The sequence below is a fragment of the Haemaphysalis longicornis genome, unplaced genomic scaffold, assembly GCF_048455015.1.
Source record: "Haemaphysalis longicornis isolate Haplotype H1 unplaced genomic scaffold, Haemaphysalis longicornis Haplotype H1 scaffold_1, whole genome shotgun sequence".
Taxonomy (NCBI): domain Eukaryota; kingdom Metazoa; phylum Arthropoda; class Arachnida; order Ixodida; family Ixodidae; genus Haemaphysalis; species Haemaphysalis longicornis.
The window spans coordinates 124,917,834-124,934,038 of NW_027526203.1; the positions used below are offsets into that span (position 1 = coordinate 124,917,834).

A 16,205-nucleotide genomic window follows, 5' to 3' on the forward strand; every position below is an offset into this window, starting at 1 on the left:
GCGGGGACTCAGTGGCTAAGGTGTCCTGCAGAGCCCAAAGACGCGGGTTCGATGCCGGCCGCGGTGGCTGCTTTTCAGACGGAGGCGAAAGGCGAAAATGCCGGTGTATTCAGGTTTCCGCGCAAGTTAAATATCCCCAGATGGTAAAACGTAATCCGGAGCCCTCCACTACGGTGCGCCTCATAGTCTAGCGGTATATTCCGGCGCGTAAACACCCAAAGAGTTAAATTTTTCAAGCACTTTATGCAGTTTCAGACAATAAAAACTCCTCAACGGCAGTAAACTGCCTGCGATGAGCCCGCTTGGACACCGCATTCTACACAAGACTGGGCAAAATATCCTGTGACTTTCGATACGGCCCAGTGAATGAACGTGAAGCTTTTCTAGGGACTAAGCATGCAGAAGAGGCAAACGATTCGAGGCGGAAAGTTAGCATGACGACATGGGGTACATTCGGCTTATTGTAACGGCGAATGAACAAACTGTGCATGAAAAGGTGCCGTCCGAAATACGGATGCACTTTTCAATTACGACTAGATTGCTGCCAGGGCAGCAAAACAGATTCGAAGCGTACGAGTATGCTGGCTCAGTCACGCGAATAGTGGCCTGCTGGCCGGGACCGTTACTTGGGACCTTCGAAGTTGGGTGAGGGTGTATGTAACTAGTACTGTAAGCAGTCTCCTTACGCTAGCCCTTGTCTTTGGCTGCGGAACGGAGCGGACGTGTTTTTCGGAGCTGCCCGCGAGCCCGTCCCTGTGCCGTGCTAGTCCCGCATCGCACGCTCGGCTAGCCCTAGCCGGGGCACTGGACCATCGTCATGTGCGACGAGTCAGGCCTCAACACCCGCCAATGAACTGTAGAAGCCAGACCCCACCGGCTATCCACCCCCTGTTAACCCTCTTGTGTGTGTGTGGGTGTGTATGTGTTAGTGCGTGTGTATTTAGTAGAGACCGGAACTTTAGGCAAAATGCCTATTTTTTCCTTGAGTCCGTATCAAGCCTATTTAACATATAAGCATGAACTAAGAAAAGGGGAGCATTTTAAGCAATACTTTGTTGTGCCTATAATGCCTATTTTGATTATATGGGCTTTTTAGCGCCTATTTTGACTATATAAGCCGATATGGGCTTTTGAGCCCCTAAAAATGCCTTTTTTGTGTTATACATGCTTTCTTTGTTTTCCGAGTCGGTGGTCTGCACGGACTGTTTTCGCTTCAGAGGCCCGCAACGAAGTGTTTGTCGCACCCCGTTTGCAAAATAAATAAATAAAAAGATAAATAAAAAAATCCGCGAGCCATGCTAAACAAGCCGAGAAACGCAAAGCGTGCGCAATAGCTACCGCCACCTGGACCTCGCCACACCGACCGAACCGCCAGAATCCCGTACGCAGCCAACTGCAGCCAACCTCACCGACGTCACCGTTGCCCACAGGAGCTGTTTTGTTCTATGTCCTTCTGACGTGCTGTGTCCACGGACCAATGGCGAGAACTTTTCCCCATATGCCCCATCCATTGCTAACGCAATAAAACCACGGCACCGATGAATCTCAGAAATTCAATGGTGCTGTGAAGGGCTCAGCAGGTCGTTCTACTCTGTCAACGAATACATACCTGCAGTTATGTATGTATACAAGCATACAAGCATTTCCGCAACTGCGAACTTGGGCGCCGCTCTGACTAAGAATGCTGAGCTTATTTCGGAGGTCCAGGACTTACCCGCCACAATCCCCAAAGGACCGGTTCCTGATAGAGCCATTCCTGTCTGACAATCTGCCATTCTGTCTCACATAACATTCCTGAAATCCCTGTGCTATAAAAGAGCTGCCGAAGGCCCTGAGCACCAAACATAATGATATTTCAGATGGAATCAGGTCATGAAGCGTCCTTAAGAACAAGCACGCTCATGCAACTTCAGTGATCGTTGAGTCTTGTTTTTTACGCACACAATTATCGACCGAAATGAGGTACAACTTGAAGCCGCAAACAATTGCGATGGGTGGGCTTGCCATTGCTTTTAAGCTTTTCTTTTTTGTCGAATCACCCTGCATTTCACGTAAATCTGTTAAAATAGCAACTCTTGTGTGACTTATTTTCACGAATAAAGTAAAATTACTTTCCCACTCTACAATACTGGTCCGCCCATTTTACACCAAGTCATAAATTTGTAGCCTAATATGCTGCTCACGTAAATACGAATTGGACCTACATGTGCCTAAACAACAATATTTGGTGCCTATAAATGCCTAAATGACACTTTTCAGTGCCTATTATAGGCGCCTAAAACCGTACTTTTGAAGTTCCGGTCTCTAGTATGTATGTAACCTGAGTGTGTATGTATATAGTATGTGCATAGCCTTTTATAGCCTGTTATCATATTTACTTTTCCATTGCCCTTTAACTGCTTTTTTTTTCAAACCACTTTTTCCCCCCGGCGAGACCTGTGCCCCCTGTCGAGAGGCAAAGCTTCGCCTTGTAAATATTTTCATTTTAATAAACACTTTCTCTCTTGCGCTACCCTCCCGAGTGCCAGTGCTTTGTAGTCAGTAAAATCACTGTACGTGCGCTTTGTACACAAGCTCATGTACAGTGAGCTAGCTCAGTGACAAAATTCAGTGAGTGTTGAGGCCGTTTCTACAATAGGACTAAAATTATCGTCTGCGCTGACACATACCGTGACTCGAGCATGAGCTTTTACAGTTTATTTGATATATTTAGCCTATTTCGTCTAGTTTATTTAGTGCATATTAAGCTTATTCGGTCTGGTCTAGCCGTACGTTGCGTATTGACACTCGCTAACTCTAAGCTTTGATTGCTATGACTCGACATTGTGCAGCGTCTTGGTACAGCCTAGGGATGGCGATTTCTTGTGTTGTGTGAGTAGCCTGCGGAGCGCCGGAATTTTCAAGTGAAGAAAGCCTGTTTTTTTTAACTGCGGAGTACAGGCTGTTTAACTTATAAGCTTGAATTATTTTTACAGCGAAGCTGTCTATGACTAGGGCCCAGCAGATCAAATTCGACAACAGAGCGAAGTAGACAAGAATCTCACGCGAGCGCAGCGCCACCTTGCGGCGCCCACGCGAATCCCCGGCATCGCGAAGCTGTGCGACCCCTTCAGCACATGGAAAAAATTATAAAAGTAAACGAAGGTATTTTGATATAAGAGGGCCTTTATTGCCGCTGTTAAAATATCTTCCCAGCAGTGCATTTATGAATAAAGGTGCAGCCGACTTTAAGGGGATCGGCGTAAGCTTGGTCTTTGTAAGCTGGCTTTTTCAGATTATGTGTTGCACAGTGAATCATAGCCATCTACGCAGGGAGTATGACAGCAGAAAAGGGTTCCAACTCTTCTGTTACAGAAAGTATCCCGAAACAAATTATATGACACTTAGTCGCCCCACCGACTCTACCATTACGCGAGTTTCATTTAATTGTTATAATTAGTTCACAGTGAAGTGGTAACCGTTATAGAAAAACTGTCTGACCTCGATACATGGCCATCTACGACGGAGTGTGGTTACAGAAAACGGCTGCAACTGTTGTTTTACGGGAACTATCCGGAAACAAATTTACGAAAATAAGCCACTGATACGACTCTAACATTACGAGCAACAGTTTCGGTGGTCATTCTCCCCAGAGTGAAGGGCACTGAATTTTTTACACGCTCGCTGGAAATTTCCGCTGACAAGCCGTAATAGAATATGCTCGAGAGAACCATCGCTACAACAGACCTGATGAAATCTTCAGTTTGTCCTATGGAGCGTCACATACGGTTCCAAAACTACGTATCTAAAGCTACCCTTTTCGGTTCAACACTGATTTCGAAGGCGACGGCTTCCTGCATCTCGACTTTATGGGCTTTGTTTTCTCCGCGTTGCCCTCGCATCAATCAAACACGTTGTTGGCCGACTTGGTTCATACTGTTGAGGCTTAGTGTAAAGAAGACGGGGACCGTGAAGAGACGAGACAGGCGGTGTGAGGCCCACTTTTAGAGGGCTTCTTTGCAGAGATACTGCAGTTTTGATAGCCTTCAGAGGCTTGCCGTCGAACTGATGAGAGTGTGACCATTTTAATTGCCATGTGGCGCGATGCACTTTCAACTGCGTAACTGGAATACGCACTCTGGAGGAACTGGCTTGCGCAAATAAAATGTGGACCTTTTGAAGTACCGCAACGTGTATTTCTAAAAACTCACAGTAACATCCCTTGGGCGCATATCTCTTGCCATAAATATTATTATAGTGGTTTTCTTGGCCTGAAAAAGGTTGTCACGGCGCACTTATTTCCCGATGATAGTAGTTTGGAGATTAACAAGTCTATGTAAACCTTTCTTTTGTAGACACGTTTTTTGACTCCTGTATCTTTCCCTTGACCTGAAGGGCTTCTAACATACCGTGTAAAAATTGTATGCCAAAATAAGTGCCGCTGAAAAAAACACGTGCCCTTGCACACTGGGAAGATGTATGGTCAGCGCAGCTGGGCGCAACAAAAACAGGGCACGAAACAAACATCTTTTTGCAATTTGCGATTGAGAATACTTTCTGTCTAATTAGGACAATGAAACTTGGAAGGACAATTTTTATTCGAAGGAAGAAACATGGGGATGCCGTTTCCCTCCCGCGTTGTAGGCATATTACTGTCTGTGTAACGCGTATACCAACGAAAACCGCTCTACCAGGGTGGACAGCACTCAGGTCGTACCGGGATATGAGACGTCCACATTGAAATCTCTCCTCAGCAGAACGGGTATGTCAACGGCGAGCGCGGGAGGCCTGCCTGGGTGTGCACCCCCATCCCCGCCAAATGAACGCATAAAGGAGCAATTGGTGATGTGCGCGTGCTTAGAGGTGTACGACGCCGGCCGAAACGTCCCTCTGACAGCCCTTCAAGCTGGACTGGAAGAACACTGACAACAAAACTACCAACTCCCTTCGCGGGAACCCCTGTGTCGGTGCGACGCATAGGGGGTTCACGTTGCAGCGTTGGACAGCGGAGGAATGGCGCTGGAACGATGGAGCGGAGCGGCGCAGGCACCGCGTTTTATAGCGCGCATAACGGTGAGGGGACGCGCCGGCGCCAGTGGGTCTGCCGCGGCTATGACGCAACACAATCCAACACAATCCACTTTAATCCAATCCAAATCCAAATCCAATCCAATCCAAACCAAGCCAATCCAATCGAATCCAATCCAATGCCCCTCGCGAGAGAGTGTTCGCTATCGGAGAGGAGAGGGGGTGAGCGACGGAGAGCGAAGCTGGCGCGGCTTGGAGAATGGGGGAGGGGCAGACGCCGACAACAACGACGCCGACGCCGGATGGAGGGACAAGGCGGGTGAATGAGATGCGTGGCATCCAAAAATGTCAGTCCAGGAGCCCTTTTAGAAGTGAACACAAAAACTGTAACTATTGGGGGTTTTGCTTTGGTGAGGTTTTGCTATAGTGATTTTTGCCTTACGCCGCCGTTCCAAGCGGGCAAGTTGCTCTTCATCCGGGAGGGATTCGCAGCTACTGGACAAGGTGGAAATTGATGCGGCAACGGCGGTGACTGCCCATTTTGGGGTAGCGTCTTTCAGTAGTTTTAGCGCCCATTCGCGCTTCTGTGCCCACCGACGCTCCTCCAATCCCAACTCTTCCATGGAGCGAACGACACTCGTCCGTCCCATAGCGAGTTAAAAGGGTAACTGGTGATAATGGCGGTAGCGCCCTTATCATCCGATTGGTAAGCATTTGAATGAAGCGTCGGCAGTTGCGCGGAGAAGGGAAAGTGCGGCGGCGAGTGAAGCGGCTCCGCCGTAATCAGTAGTGGGGTATTAGGCATGCGATGCTAACTAACCATGGGGGGTATTCAGCTAGGATCCGCGGTACAAATATCATTTGCCTTGAGTATCTTGAGGTAGTCTTCGCAGCTAAGGGGCCAGTCGGGCCGTGGCTTTTGATTTCACTGTCAAGATCAATGGGCACAAAGTTCTTATTTCAGGATGTAATGGAAATTGTCTATGCCAAGGTAAGGGTGGCCTGCCATAGCGTGCAGCAGTGCTGCCACGGCATAAGAATTTTGCTAAAGAAACTGGTCATCGACAATCGAAACAATCCAAACGGCGTTGTCAACGAGGAGAACTTTGCCGAGATCTAATCGCAGCAAGACTATCACTCTGCGGCCATTTCAGTTGCTTTCATCATTCATTGCGAATCGTTTTATAGTCGAACCTTGTTTCGAAGTCGGATAATTCGAACCAACGGATAATTCGAATCGGTTCACTGGTCCCGGCAAAGGGGCGTGTATTAGAATGGGGGAAAACTCTCGCTAATTTGAACCGGAAACACGTGTCACGGTTTATTCCAACAATACTGCCCGTCCGAACAGACTAGTTTTCGTGAAATTCCAAGCCGAAGGCCAAAGTTCAATGCGTCAGTAGCCTCCGCGGCTTCCCAAACTTTAACCGCGTACTTGCTCAGCGTACACTGAAACAGCTGGCATAAACAGTCTAGGCAAAAAGGACTAAAAGATCGTCCTCTGGGGCACGAACGGCCTTTGCCACAATCATTACTCCGTTTGGGGACTAAATGCGAGGGCACGAACGGTTAGTCCGCCACCTGGTTGTTTCGTTCCGATACTGCCCAAGCACGAACTGCGGAGAGGGAGTCGCGGCAAAAAAAAAAAGACCCGGTACCAGCAATTATCAAACCACTGACACCAGCAACTAGACATCAAGAACCCAACACGCTACCACTGGACCACGCCGCCGTTTTCTCAACAAATATTGGTTTACTTACATAATAAATGTCCAGTGTACAGGGAAACACACGTTTGTATGCATGCTGTTACATTTTGTTACATTCTTGACGACGCATTCCAGACTGCCGTGTTTCCCTGCTTTGAGGCGTACTGCACTCAAAATTTTCTTTGTCCAAATTTTGTTCGTCCGGCCGCCAGTAATGGCCGCCTGTTCTATTCAGTTTCGGTTCCGAAAACGCCTATTTCGTGAGCCGTTTGCGTCGCTCGCGTTCATGTTTGAAACGTAGTATTTTGCATTTTGCACTGTTTTTATGTGTACTATTACGTGACATAATTTTTACATTGTCGATAATTTGAGTGCAGTTGGCCTTTAAGGGAAATCACACGCATGCTATATGGAGAGCACATGCACAGGAAAAAATGGGTCATGTTCCGTTGCAACCTGGCCGGTGCCGCTGGACGGGACGGAAGATGAGGTAAATAATATCGAAGTGCACAGCGTGTAGTGCTGTGCACAACGCGACAGATTCATTGCAACTGGTGCCCGAATTTCTATCCGTGCAAGCGAACGCGACCGCGATTTGAGCTTTGCGCTTAGCGCTTTGATAACTGTAGGGACTATTGTTCAGTCGATTCTAAGTACAGCCTCACGACCGTAGTTTTTTTTTTTTTTTTTTCTCGTAGAGAACAACCAACTCGTCGCCTAGTTCAGACAGGTGGATGGTGATCGGACGACTCATTTGTTTCCGCACAAATTTGCGCAAACTAAGTGCGTTTTTAGTGTACGATACAGATGTTAAGTGCTCTAGGTATCGTATGTGAAAGCGGTCGTCTGAGTGAGTGTCAGAATAGGGAAACAGACCATTTTGTCCGGCATCGGCGAAACCAAATTCGGCGTTGCTCAGCCTGAATTCTTCAGGTTATAGTTGATAGACGGTTGGGACTGGGAAATGCAATATGGTTTTACAGCAGTGGCAACATTGTCATAGCTTATGTACACAAGGCAATTATGTACCCAGTGTAAAAGATAACTTGAAGACGCTTAGCTGTAGCGAGCATTTTTAATTTGCAGTTGTCATCAGCAACTAATGCGTTTTTCTCGTCTTTTAAACGTACACAAATTCATTACGCTTGGGGACCAACGTTTGCTATTGTCACTAATATTTGTGTTATTGTTGAAGCGCGTGAAATATTTAATTGGCGGTTATTACATCGCGCGAATCGTATTCAACACAGCGTATCAACATGACCTCACCGAGGAGCGTTAGCATCGCGCTTCGCCGCTCCTTGCCATTACCCGCCGTTCGATTAACCCTAGGTGCTTTTCTTATAATTATCATCGATATTTTCTCCCGCGGCTCCATGTGAAGGACCCAGTAACTGCAATGACCTGTGTTTTGGAAATCTAAAACTGTGGACAGACACTTGCGGGAAATGGCAATGACGACGGAATTACAGGGGATTAACGACGCAGCAAAAGAGACTAAATGCATGCGTTTCGTCTTCCCGTTACTCCTTACTGATCGGCGGCGACGAACATATAGCCCACATTTGTGCACACGGCACACACTCTGCCACAGATACTCCCCTTGAATACGAACGGTTGCCCGCGAGGACTAACGGCTGTATTTTAGTCCCTACTTAAGTTCCTTTTGCCTAAGAATGAGCCACGCAACCTTCGCAATATGGTCGCGTGGTTTATGCCAGTCGTAGAACGGAAATGCCCGCCTGCTTCTTCGGGTTCGCATCTTGAACTGACCATTACTTATGCAATAGTTTCGCAGCACGTATTTACTGCAACTGCCCTCCAAAGGACGTGCAATACCGCCTACTGTATCGCGCATGCGTTTTTAATATAGTGGTAGCGTCTGCTGTATCGACAATCAAACGGACCCCCGCATGTTCGTACAGATTTTATGTCCTCTCGGAGTTCGAATTAAGCAGGTTCGACTGTACCTTTAAAACTACTCCATCATGTCCTATAAATGACTGAGTCAAGGAAAATACATGAAATGCGGGTAACCGGACTTTGTTTAGCGATTGCACGCCACGATGTTTACTTCACAAAACTCACGCGTGCGATCGCTGAAAAGGTCCCTAAGTAGCTTTCACGGCCTCCATCCGCTCATAATATGAGTTTCAAATTTGTTTTTAACTGATACAGTACGCAAAATTGTCATCGCATTTGAAGTCGCTGAAATAGCTCCGTAATTACCAAACATTCGCTCCGAATAAAACGTCGCTTTTTTCGGTAAGACTAATTTTTGTAATCGAAAGCTGATGGACATCGTGGAGTTGGTTTTCTTTCCTAGGTGACTCGTCTTGAGGACTGCGATGTTATATGGCAACAAATTGCGGTTTCCCCTTGCCAGTCATCCTGTGCGCACTTTGTGTATACACCTGAGATCGCCGTCCTGTGCGTTCATTTCTGCTGAGTCGTCCAGTTCGCTTTTTAACAGCAGCGCTGCTTAGGCCGAAACAAATCCGTTCGTCGTACCCAAAACCCCAATGCCCCAATGAGAAAACGGGTTTAGGGAGGCCTCCGGGACAGAATCCGGGACCTTTACGTCGTGAAACCTGCAACCTAACCCCTGGGCAACCAAAAAGGCCCGAGCGGTACGGGTAAGCAGCGGTAGGGAACAATAACATCTGCAGCCAATTGGCTTGGCTGCACATTGGAAAGAAAAGAACGCTTCCCGTGGTCAAAATCGAACCTGCCTCCCTCGCGTCATGAAACCGCGACTATCCGAATGAGCCATCATCTCATCCGGGCGCACAGCATTTCGTTTGGCTAACTAAAGTTTGGGTTCGGGCTCAGTTGATAGTCAGCGCTAGTGTCTGTGTCTTCTTCCCTCCTTTACAGCGCTGTTTCACAGTTTAATTTTGTTTGGGTCCGTAGCGGGGGCGTTTGGACTTGGCTGCGGTCTCTCGCACGTGCTAGCGCGGTCCACTTTCGTCGAGATGTGAAAGTCTGCGGACGAAGCGATCCGGGCCTGCCGGTCATAGAACTTTCAGCGGCAAGTTCGGAAATAAATGTTAAATACTGAGCGCAAACTTGGCGCCTTACTGAACATTTTGAAAGCAAACTTAGGTGGGCTCAACGGGCCATGGAACGGGGCATGGATATTTGTAACACAGGCAGGAACCGAGCTTCCTGGATTAGAGAAAAAACTAGAGTAGATGATATCATAGATCAAATAAAGAAATAAAAATTGACTTGGGCTGGCCACGTAATTAGGCGAATTGGCAATTGGTGGTCTTGTGGATAGCGAGACACGGGTCTAGAAGAAGGGAAAGGCCCATGAATCGATGGAGGGACGAAATAAGGAAATTCGGATGCAAAGAATGAACTCGCGCGGCGCGGAACAGGAGCGGTTGGAGGTCGATGGGAGATGCCTTCGTTCTGCAGTGGACCTAGTGGGCTGACGATGATGATTCCGATGATGCAACAGTTGGGTCTCCGACGAAGGGAGAGGGGCTGCCTGCTCTGCTGTGTCTCTAGCCTTGCTCCACTAGTGCAATCTGCGACAATTTTTAGATACAAGGCATCTCTTACACTCGGCCTGTCCCTCCATCCATTCGGCGTCCGTCCGCAACCCTCCTGCTTTCCCCTCGCCCGCCAGCTGCGTTAGCACGTTCTCCTCGCCATGCCAGCTGTGCGTTAGTGCGCATGCGTGTCTCTCTCTCATCACTCTCTCTCGCAGAGCGGCTATATAATCGCGGTATCTGCAGCGCGCTCCTCAATCGCTGCGTCAGTCGCTCTGGCTGCTACTGCTCGCACTGCTGCTCCGATGAGTTGAAATGGACACTAACATGCCTGCTACCGCGTAATTGGAAATGTTCGTGTGATTGAGCATCATTTAAGGTTCGCTACACTTCAACCACATTTGGGTAACCAACATAACGGAAATGCGAATTGAACCCCGTGAGATGCCTTGCATCACCCCAGGGTTCCCCTCGCGGAAGATGGTGGCAATTTTTTCGATGATGCATCACTGTTAAGTTCGGGCCCCACACTTATTAATTAAAACCGCCCATCAACTAGATATCTTCCCCTGGGGTTAGCTAAGTTTACGTGTATTGTGTTGGTTTCCCCGCCGGCCGAGCTGAGTTGGGCGCGAGGGGCGTAGGGAGAAAACGCGGAGGCTTCTTTGTTATTCGCCGCGCTTTTGTGGCCACCCGACGAGCGGGCCAGGAGACGACGCATACAAACGCGTCGGCCACTCCATAATAGCTGAAAGCGATGTCAGCTTTCCAAGGGAGGATTTCCTTGTGTTCATCTGAGAAGCCGGCGAAGGGGGACCGTTGATATTTTAACTACCGCGATTACCGCCACGAGAATCCCCGAACCGAACGGGAGCTGAAGGTCGGTCAAGGGGTCAAACCTTGGTCACCAGACGTTCAGTCTATGGCAGTTGCACTGCTCAAAGTTACTGGGCGAAGTTGTCATTCGTCACACGTCTGAGCATGGCGACTTCACAGCTGGGATGCCTCAATACGTACAGGCGACCAGGCTTTGTTAGGCGCTCCACGTGACTACAAAGGAAAGGAATTTTGGCGGCGCGGAGCACACACATAGGCGTGCATGGTTAGGTCTGCTTTGAGTGGTTGGTTTTCATTTCTGTTATATTTGTGTTTTGTGGAATACCTTTGGGTTTCTGTATGAGAGTGAGAGAGGTGGGTCACGTGACTATTTTGAACTCACCTAGCTTTGTTTGTCACGTTGGCCAATCAGTGGCCTAGTATGGGCTAATCAATGAGCCATCCTCACTCTCAAGTTGTGACGTCCCTTTTGTGGGCGGGGTTTTGTTGGTAAAACTGAGGAGTTTGATGTTTTGTGGAGGACGGGCAGAGATAGAGGAGGAGAGCGGCGAGCCCCGCTCGACGCGGGCCTTGCCCGATCTCTTGTTTGCGATCACGAGCCATGAGTTGTAAATACGTAGTGTCAATAAAGTATACATATTGTACATTTTGAGTTTGTTTGGAGTAGCTCATCGTTTGCCACGTGCCGTCGACCACGAGCCATTGAGTCATCGGATCATCGCTTCGATCATCGAGAATCGGCGACCGATCCACCATTGAAAGTTTAACTATCAGCAACTCGCCCGACTTTCACTCCTGCTGGCCTAATGGTTGTTCAGTTTCTGGCTTTTTTTGAAGGTTTCAACCTTTTCCAGCTTTAAACATTCAGTTTATCTTCCATGCTGCGACGGTCTATTTTGCCTACGCAGAATGTAAAGCCTTCTGCATTTTAAGACGGCTGTAGACCTGCCCGCAAGAACCATCGCCGTAACTTCGTCGGAATCACTGCGTACACGCACTTACGTTCAGTACTGCACAGAGCACGCGGAAGCGTTCCGGCGGAACAACAGTTACAGTTGTCACAATGTCAGTCTCGACCCGCTGAAAGAGCGTAGCAAATTTAACTTCAGGGATAATACGAGCACCAACCTGCACAAGGCTGTGGCCGTACCGGTAGGCTGCCGCGGCAAACACGTTCGCAATACCAGCGTTCAGCTCCGTGTTGTAGCTGTGGCTGTACCCCTGCGGCGTCAAGAGGAGGTCGAACTGCTCCATCACGCGGCGGCCTGCGCAACGAAGAAAAGAACGCTTGTCATCATTTAAAATAGGAGCACAGGTCATGGTTTGTTTCGATGGGGCGAAGTTCAGCGCAAAACCTCCTCCTTTGTACGGTAGATTCTATCTAGTCGCGTAGTGAAAGTAATGAGCAAATTTCACCTACTTCTAGAATGCAAGCTTTGAAGACCCCGCTTTGACATTGTAATGTGGCAACCGACGGGCGAGGTTGCCCCATGGAACACCAACGCAGTGAAAGGTGGCTAATTACCCCAACGCGTACCGGACAAAGACAGCGATCAAGCGGACACGATGCGCGGGACAAGAGCTGAACGGGACGAGGATTGGTAATGGGGTCCTGGACAGCCAGTGAGCTAGCCGGCACTCAGACGAGCGGACACAAGTAAACCTTGTTCCTCGGGTGGCTTAGTGTCCGTCCTGGTAGCCATGGTCGGCGGTTAGAACACCGTAGCCCCAAAACCAAGAGGCTATTGTCTGCCCTGTGTGAGCTTTAGTAGCCTAGACAATTGTAAAAACATGCTCCTCATTTTCCGGGCTCTGGTGGGAAGTGAATTACATGCAATTTTGCTCTTGGGTGCGCTGCAGTTTTGTACAGTACTTCGTTGGAGGCTGCGCGATTGCCTGTATACGGAACAAATATAAAGCGATACCTGAAATCAAATTAAAAACCTTTCAGCTATCAATAAAACTAAGCAAACCGAGAAACAAAATGTCCGCTACGGAACACCCTAAAAACAGACGAGCTTTTGCTGTCGTCACTACGCGTTGCGCTATAGTTTATTCCTTGCCTTAACATTTTTTGATTAGCTCATTTCTCCGCCGAGTTTCCGGTGTTCCTCTGTGTCTGTTCTGTCTTTCACCCGTCACTCCGCTGCGTGATTGGCCAGCACTGCTCACTTATGCGCATCACACGTCCGGCCAAAGTTCACTTCCTCCTTCTAATTTCGCTTGCGTTGTCTTCCCCTCAAACGTGTTCTGTGGTACGGGCTGCTAGTCTCCTCTTCCTAAGAGCTACTCCTATCGTTTTTGTACTGCCCGTTAGCATGGCTTAACTTTTGCTTCAAGCTGCTCGAAGCAACTATTTCGTGGAGTTCGAAAGCACCTTTTCACCAAATCGGAACGTCGTAGCTCCAATTGTTTCACAGTTATAAATGTCTTTTTCTCGGCGGAGGTATCCGGGGGGGAGGGGGATGGGGGCGGCGCTGAGTCACGATCAAGCAAAATAAACCTAGCTAACTCCCGCGACAAGGTGACTCTATAAAGGCCATACTGGCGTTATCGCGTTGCTGTTCGGATAACCTCACAACTTAAATCGGATCGCTACTTGCAACCAAAATCAGCCCGCTAGTTACAACAAGTCGCAAGTGATAGCTACGTTTAGGTCTCAAGATGTATGACATGATAGATATACTTTGGTGTGGAAAGAGCGTTTTAAATTGGAATTCGTGCATTTACCATTTATGCTTTCCAAAGAACTGCAGTTCAGCTACCAGAGCTAGAGTAGCGGCAACGATTTTTACACCGTGCGGCACAGGGTAATTTGCGCTTTTGGGGCTTAAGATGTGGGCGTGAAAGTTTGCGGCTGTGGAGGATTGGTCAGTTTGAGCAAGAAGGAAACAGTGTCTGTGTTTCAAAGTGTCTTTTATAAAGCGTCGTGTCCCGACTGAACGTTTTATTTTTTCAAGCCCACACATACACATACAGAGAGAGAGAGAGAGAGAGAGAGAGAGAGAGAGAGAGAGAGAGAGAGAGAGAGAGAGACCTTTTGTTGAGTAAGCCTTAACGGAAGTTTGGGAACAGGGTTTGGTAAAAAGAACGCCGACTCCAAGGGTGGACTTCCAAGTCCACAGCCCCAGCATCAGCTGATGCTGATATTGATGTGAGAAGCTCGCCGGGACAGCCTCGTATCTGTCGGTGTATGCGTAATATGCAAAGTTTAAATTGTTCTCCCATGAGCATATCCTTCAATATGACCTGGTTGCAGTGGTGCTTGCCCGTATTTAGCACAGTTTAAGATTAATGTCGCACGCTTCTGACTCAACATCTTTGCTTATCTAGACTTGTGGATATATGTGCTGGTTTGTATCATGAGCGCCGCCGGGTTTGCAATTCGTCAACGTTGAGCACGAAGAAGGATGGTGTTCTTAGACGCGGACGACCTGACGTTCTCAATATTTGGGGAAGGGGGGGGCGGGGGGGGGGGGGGAGAGTGGCAGTTGTTGTCAGAAGGGAGCATGGTATGCGAGTTTTCGTGGATCTTCGTCGGCTGCGTCATTCCCTTCTAGACCCTTTTGTCCCGGTGTTGATTTGATGTGAACTTTCAACATTGTGGATTTAACAACCCTCATCAAGCGGTTAGGTACTCTGCTTGCAGCCAAGAGACTAATGGCCTCTTCGTCCATTCGAACGTACCGGCTTGGGCGTATGCTGTGTTTTCATAGTTTTGGAGCTTTTCTCAACGGAATTTGATGATAGTTGCTTGTGTAGATTTGGGGCCATATTTTTCAGTATTGGGACGGATTTTATGGAACGCCGCTGGATCGGGGATATGTGTGTCGTGGCGTCCAAACATTTTCTCTCCGGAGGAGCGGCATATGTTCCTTAGTATGGCTGGTCCAATTTTTTCTTCCTAGAGGCTCCTTTTAAGCCAGGAGAGTGGCTTGTTTGATACATTCAGTTATTATAAAGCAAAATTAGGAGCTGTGCGGTGATCATTATTATTGAGACGCAGGACTGCGCTATGGGGTGTTGCGATAACAGTGCTTATCTGGCTGTCTTCAGTGCAGGTAAATTCCTGGTACGGCAAGTACATCTTCTGGTACGTCTTCTATTTTGCTCATGCTCATCCCCTATAGCGGCGTTTGATAATTCCAGCGAAATGTTCAAATATTCCCTGAATTTTTGGCGCTTGTTGGATCGGCTCTGCCGCTTCTCTATAGGGGCCCGCGGATGATGCTTACTTGACTGTTTTCTGAAATCACATGCTGACCTATTTTCTGGATTTGTAAATTCGCGGCGTGGCGCCATTCATCGCCTGCCGGACAGAGCTTCCAGCAGTGACAGGGCCGCGAAAAATTAGAATTATTATTTAAGAATTTTTGTAATTAGGAGCAGAAAAGCATACAGTTTTATCTGTCATTAGGGCGCATCTTTATTTCAATGTTTCAAAGTTTTGTTTCCAAGTTAATTCGTTTCTGATTTAATCTAGATTTGCCTTGGCTTGATAGAGCATGGCGTTAATCTGTGGCACCGTTTTTTATGTAAGGCATAAAAAGGCACTTCCGCGGACGCTGATGAGGACGACTGGTAGCGGACGCCTAACAGGCACGGAAAAACCGAGAAATGAGCCTAATAACGCTATCGCTTTAAAAAGCCTAAATGTAAACAAACAGTCACCGTACGTTTGAAAAGCTTCCGTCAATGGCGGACACGCTTAGACGGAACTGCGGGAGCTGAGCGCCAAACTGGCCAGATGAGAGTCAGCTGAGAAGCTGAGCGTCTCTTGACCAGCTTCTCTTTGGCTAGCTGAGCTTCCAACTAGCCATTTCTTTGTAGCTATACACTTGCGCACGGCAGTAGCTTACCTTTCCAACGGCTAGACGTCAGTTCGTCTCATCATTAAGCCAGCGTGTCAGCTGACGCCTTCAGGACCGCGCGTGTAAAAAGCAAAACCGTCAAACGCTGGCTCACTATCAGGATAGGCGTGCGCGACAACGTCGTCGGCGGGGAACTTCTCTCGCTCTCTCGCTATTTTTCGTCTCGCTCTGTATGCGCAACCCACGCAGGTATTAGGTTCTGCCTGCTCCGGAAGTAACCACCGTCCTGGATACTTAAGGGGCTACACTAGGAAGGTTCTAGGAAGGCTCTTAGGTACACA

The 16,205-nt window shown here is 48.2% G+C and overlaps 1 protein-coding gene across 2 annotated transcripts in view; it reads right to left on the reverse strand.

The window, feature by feature from the left end:
• LOC144179640 (salivary peroxidase/catechol oxidase-like) overlaps positions 1–16,205 on the reverse strand; it is a 186,366-nt gene that overhangs the window by 26,476 nt on the left and 143,685 nt on the right. For both annotated transcript variants that reach the window (XM_077708070.1, XM_077708079.1), the window contains one exon: positions 12,182–12,318. In XM_077708070.1, the coding sequence (XP_077564196.1) occupies positions 12,182–12,318 (137 nt within the window). The remainder of the gene's footprint in view (positions 1–12,181; positions 12,319–16,205) is intronic.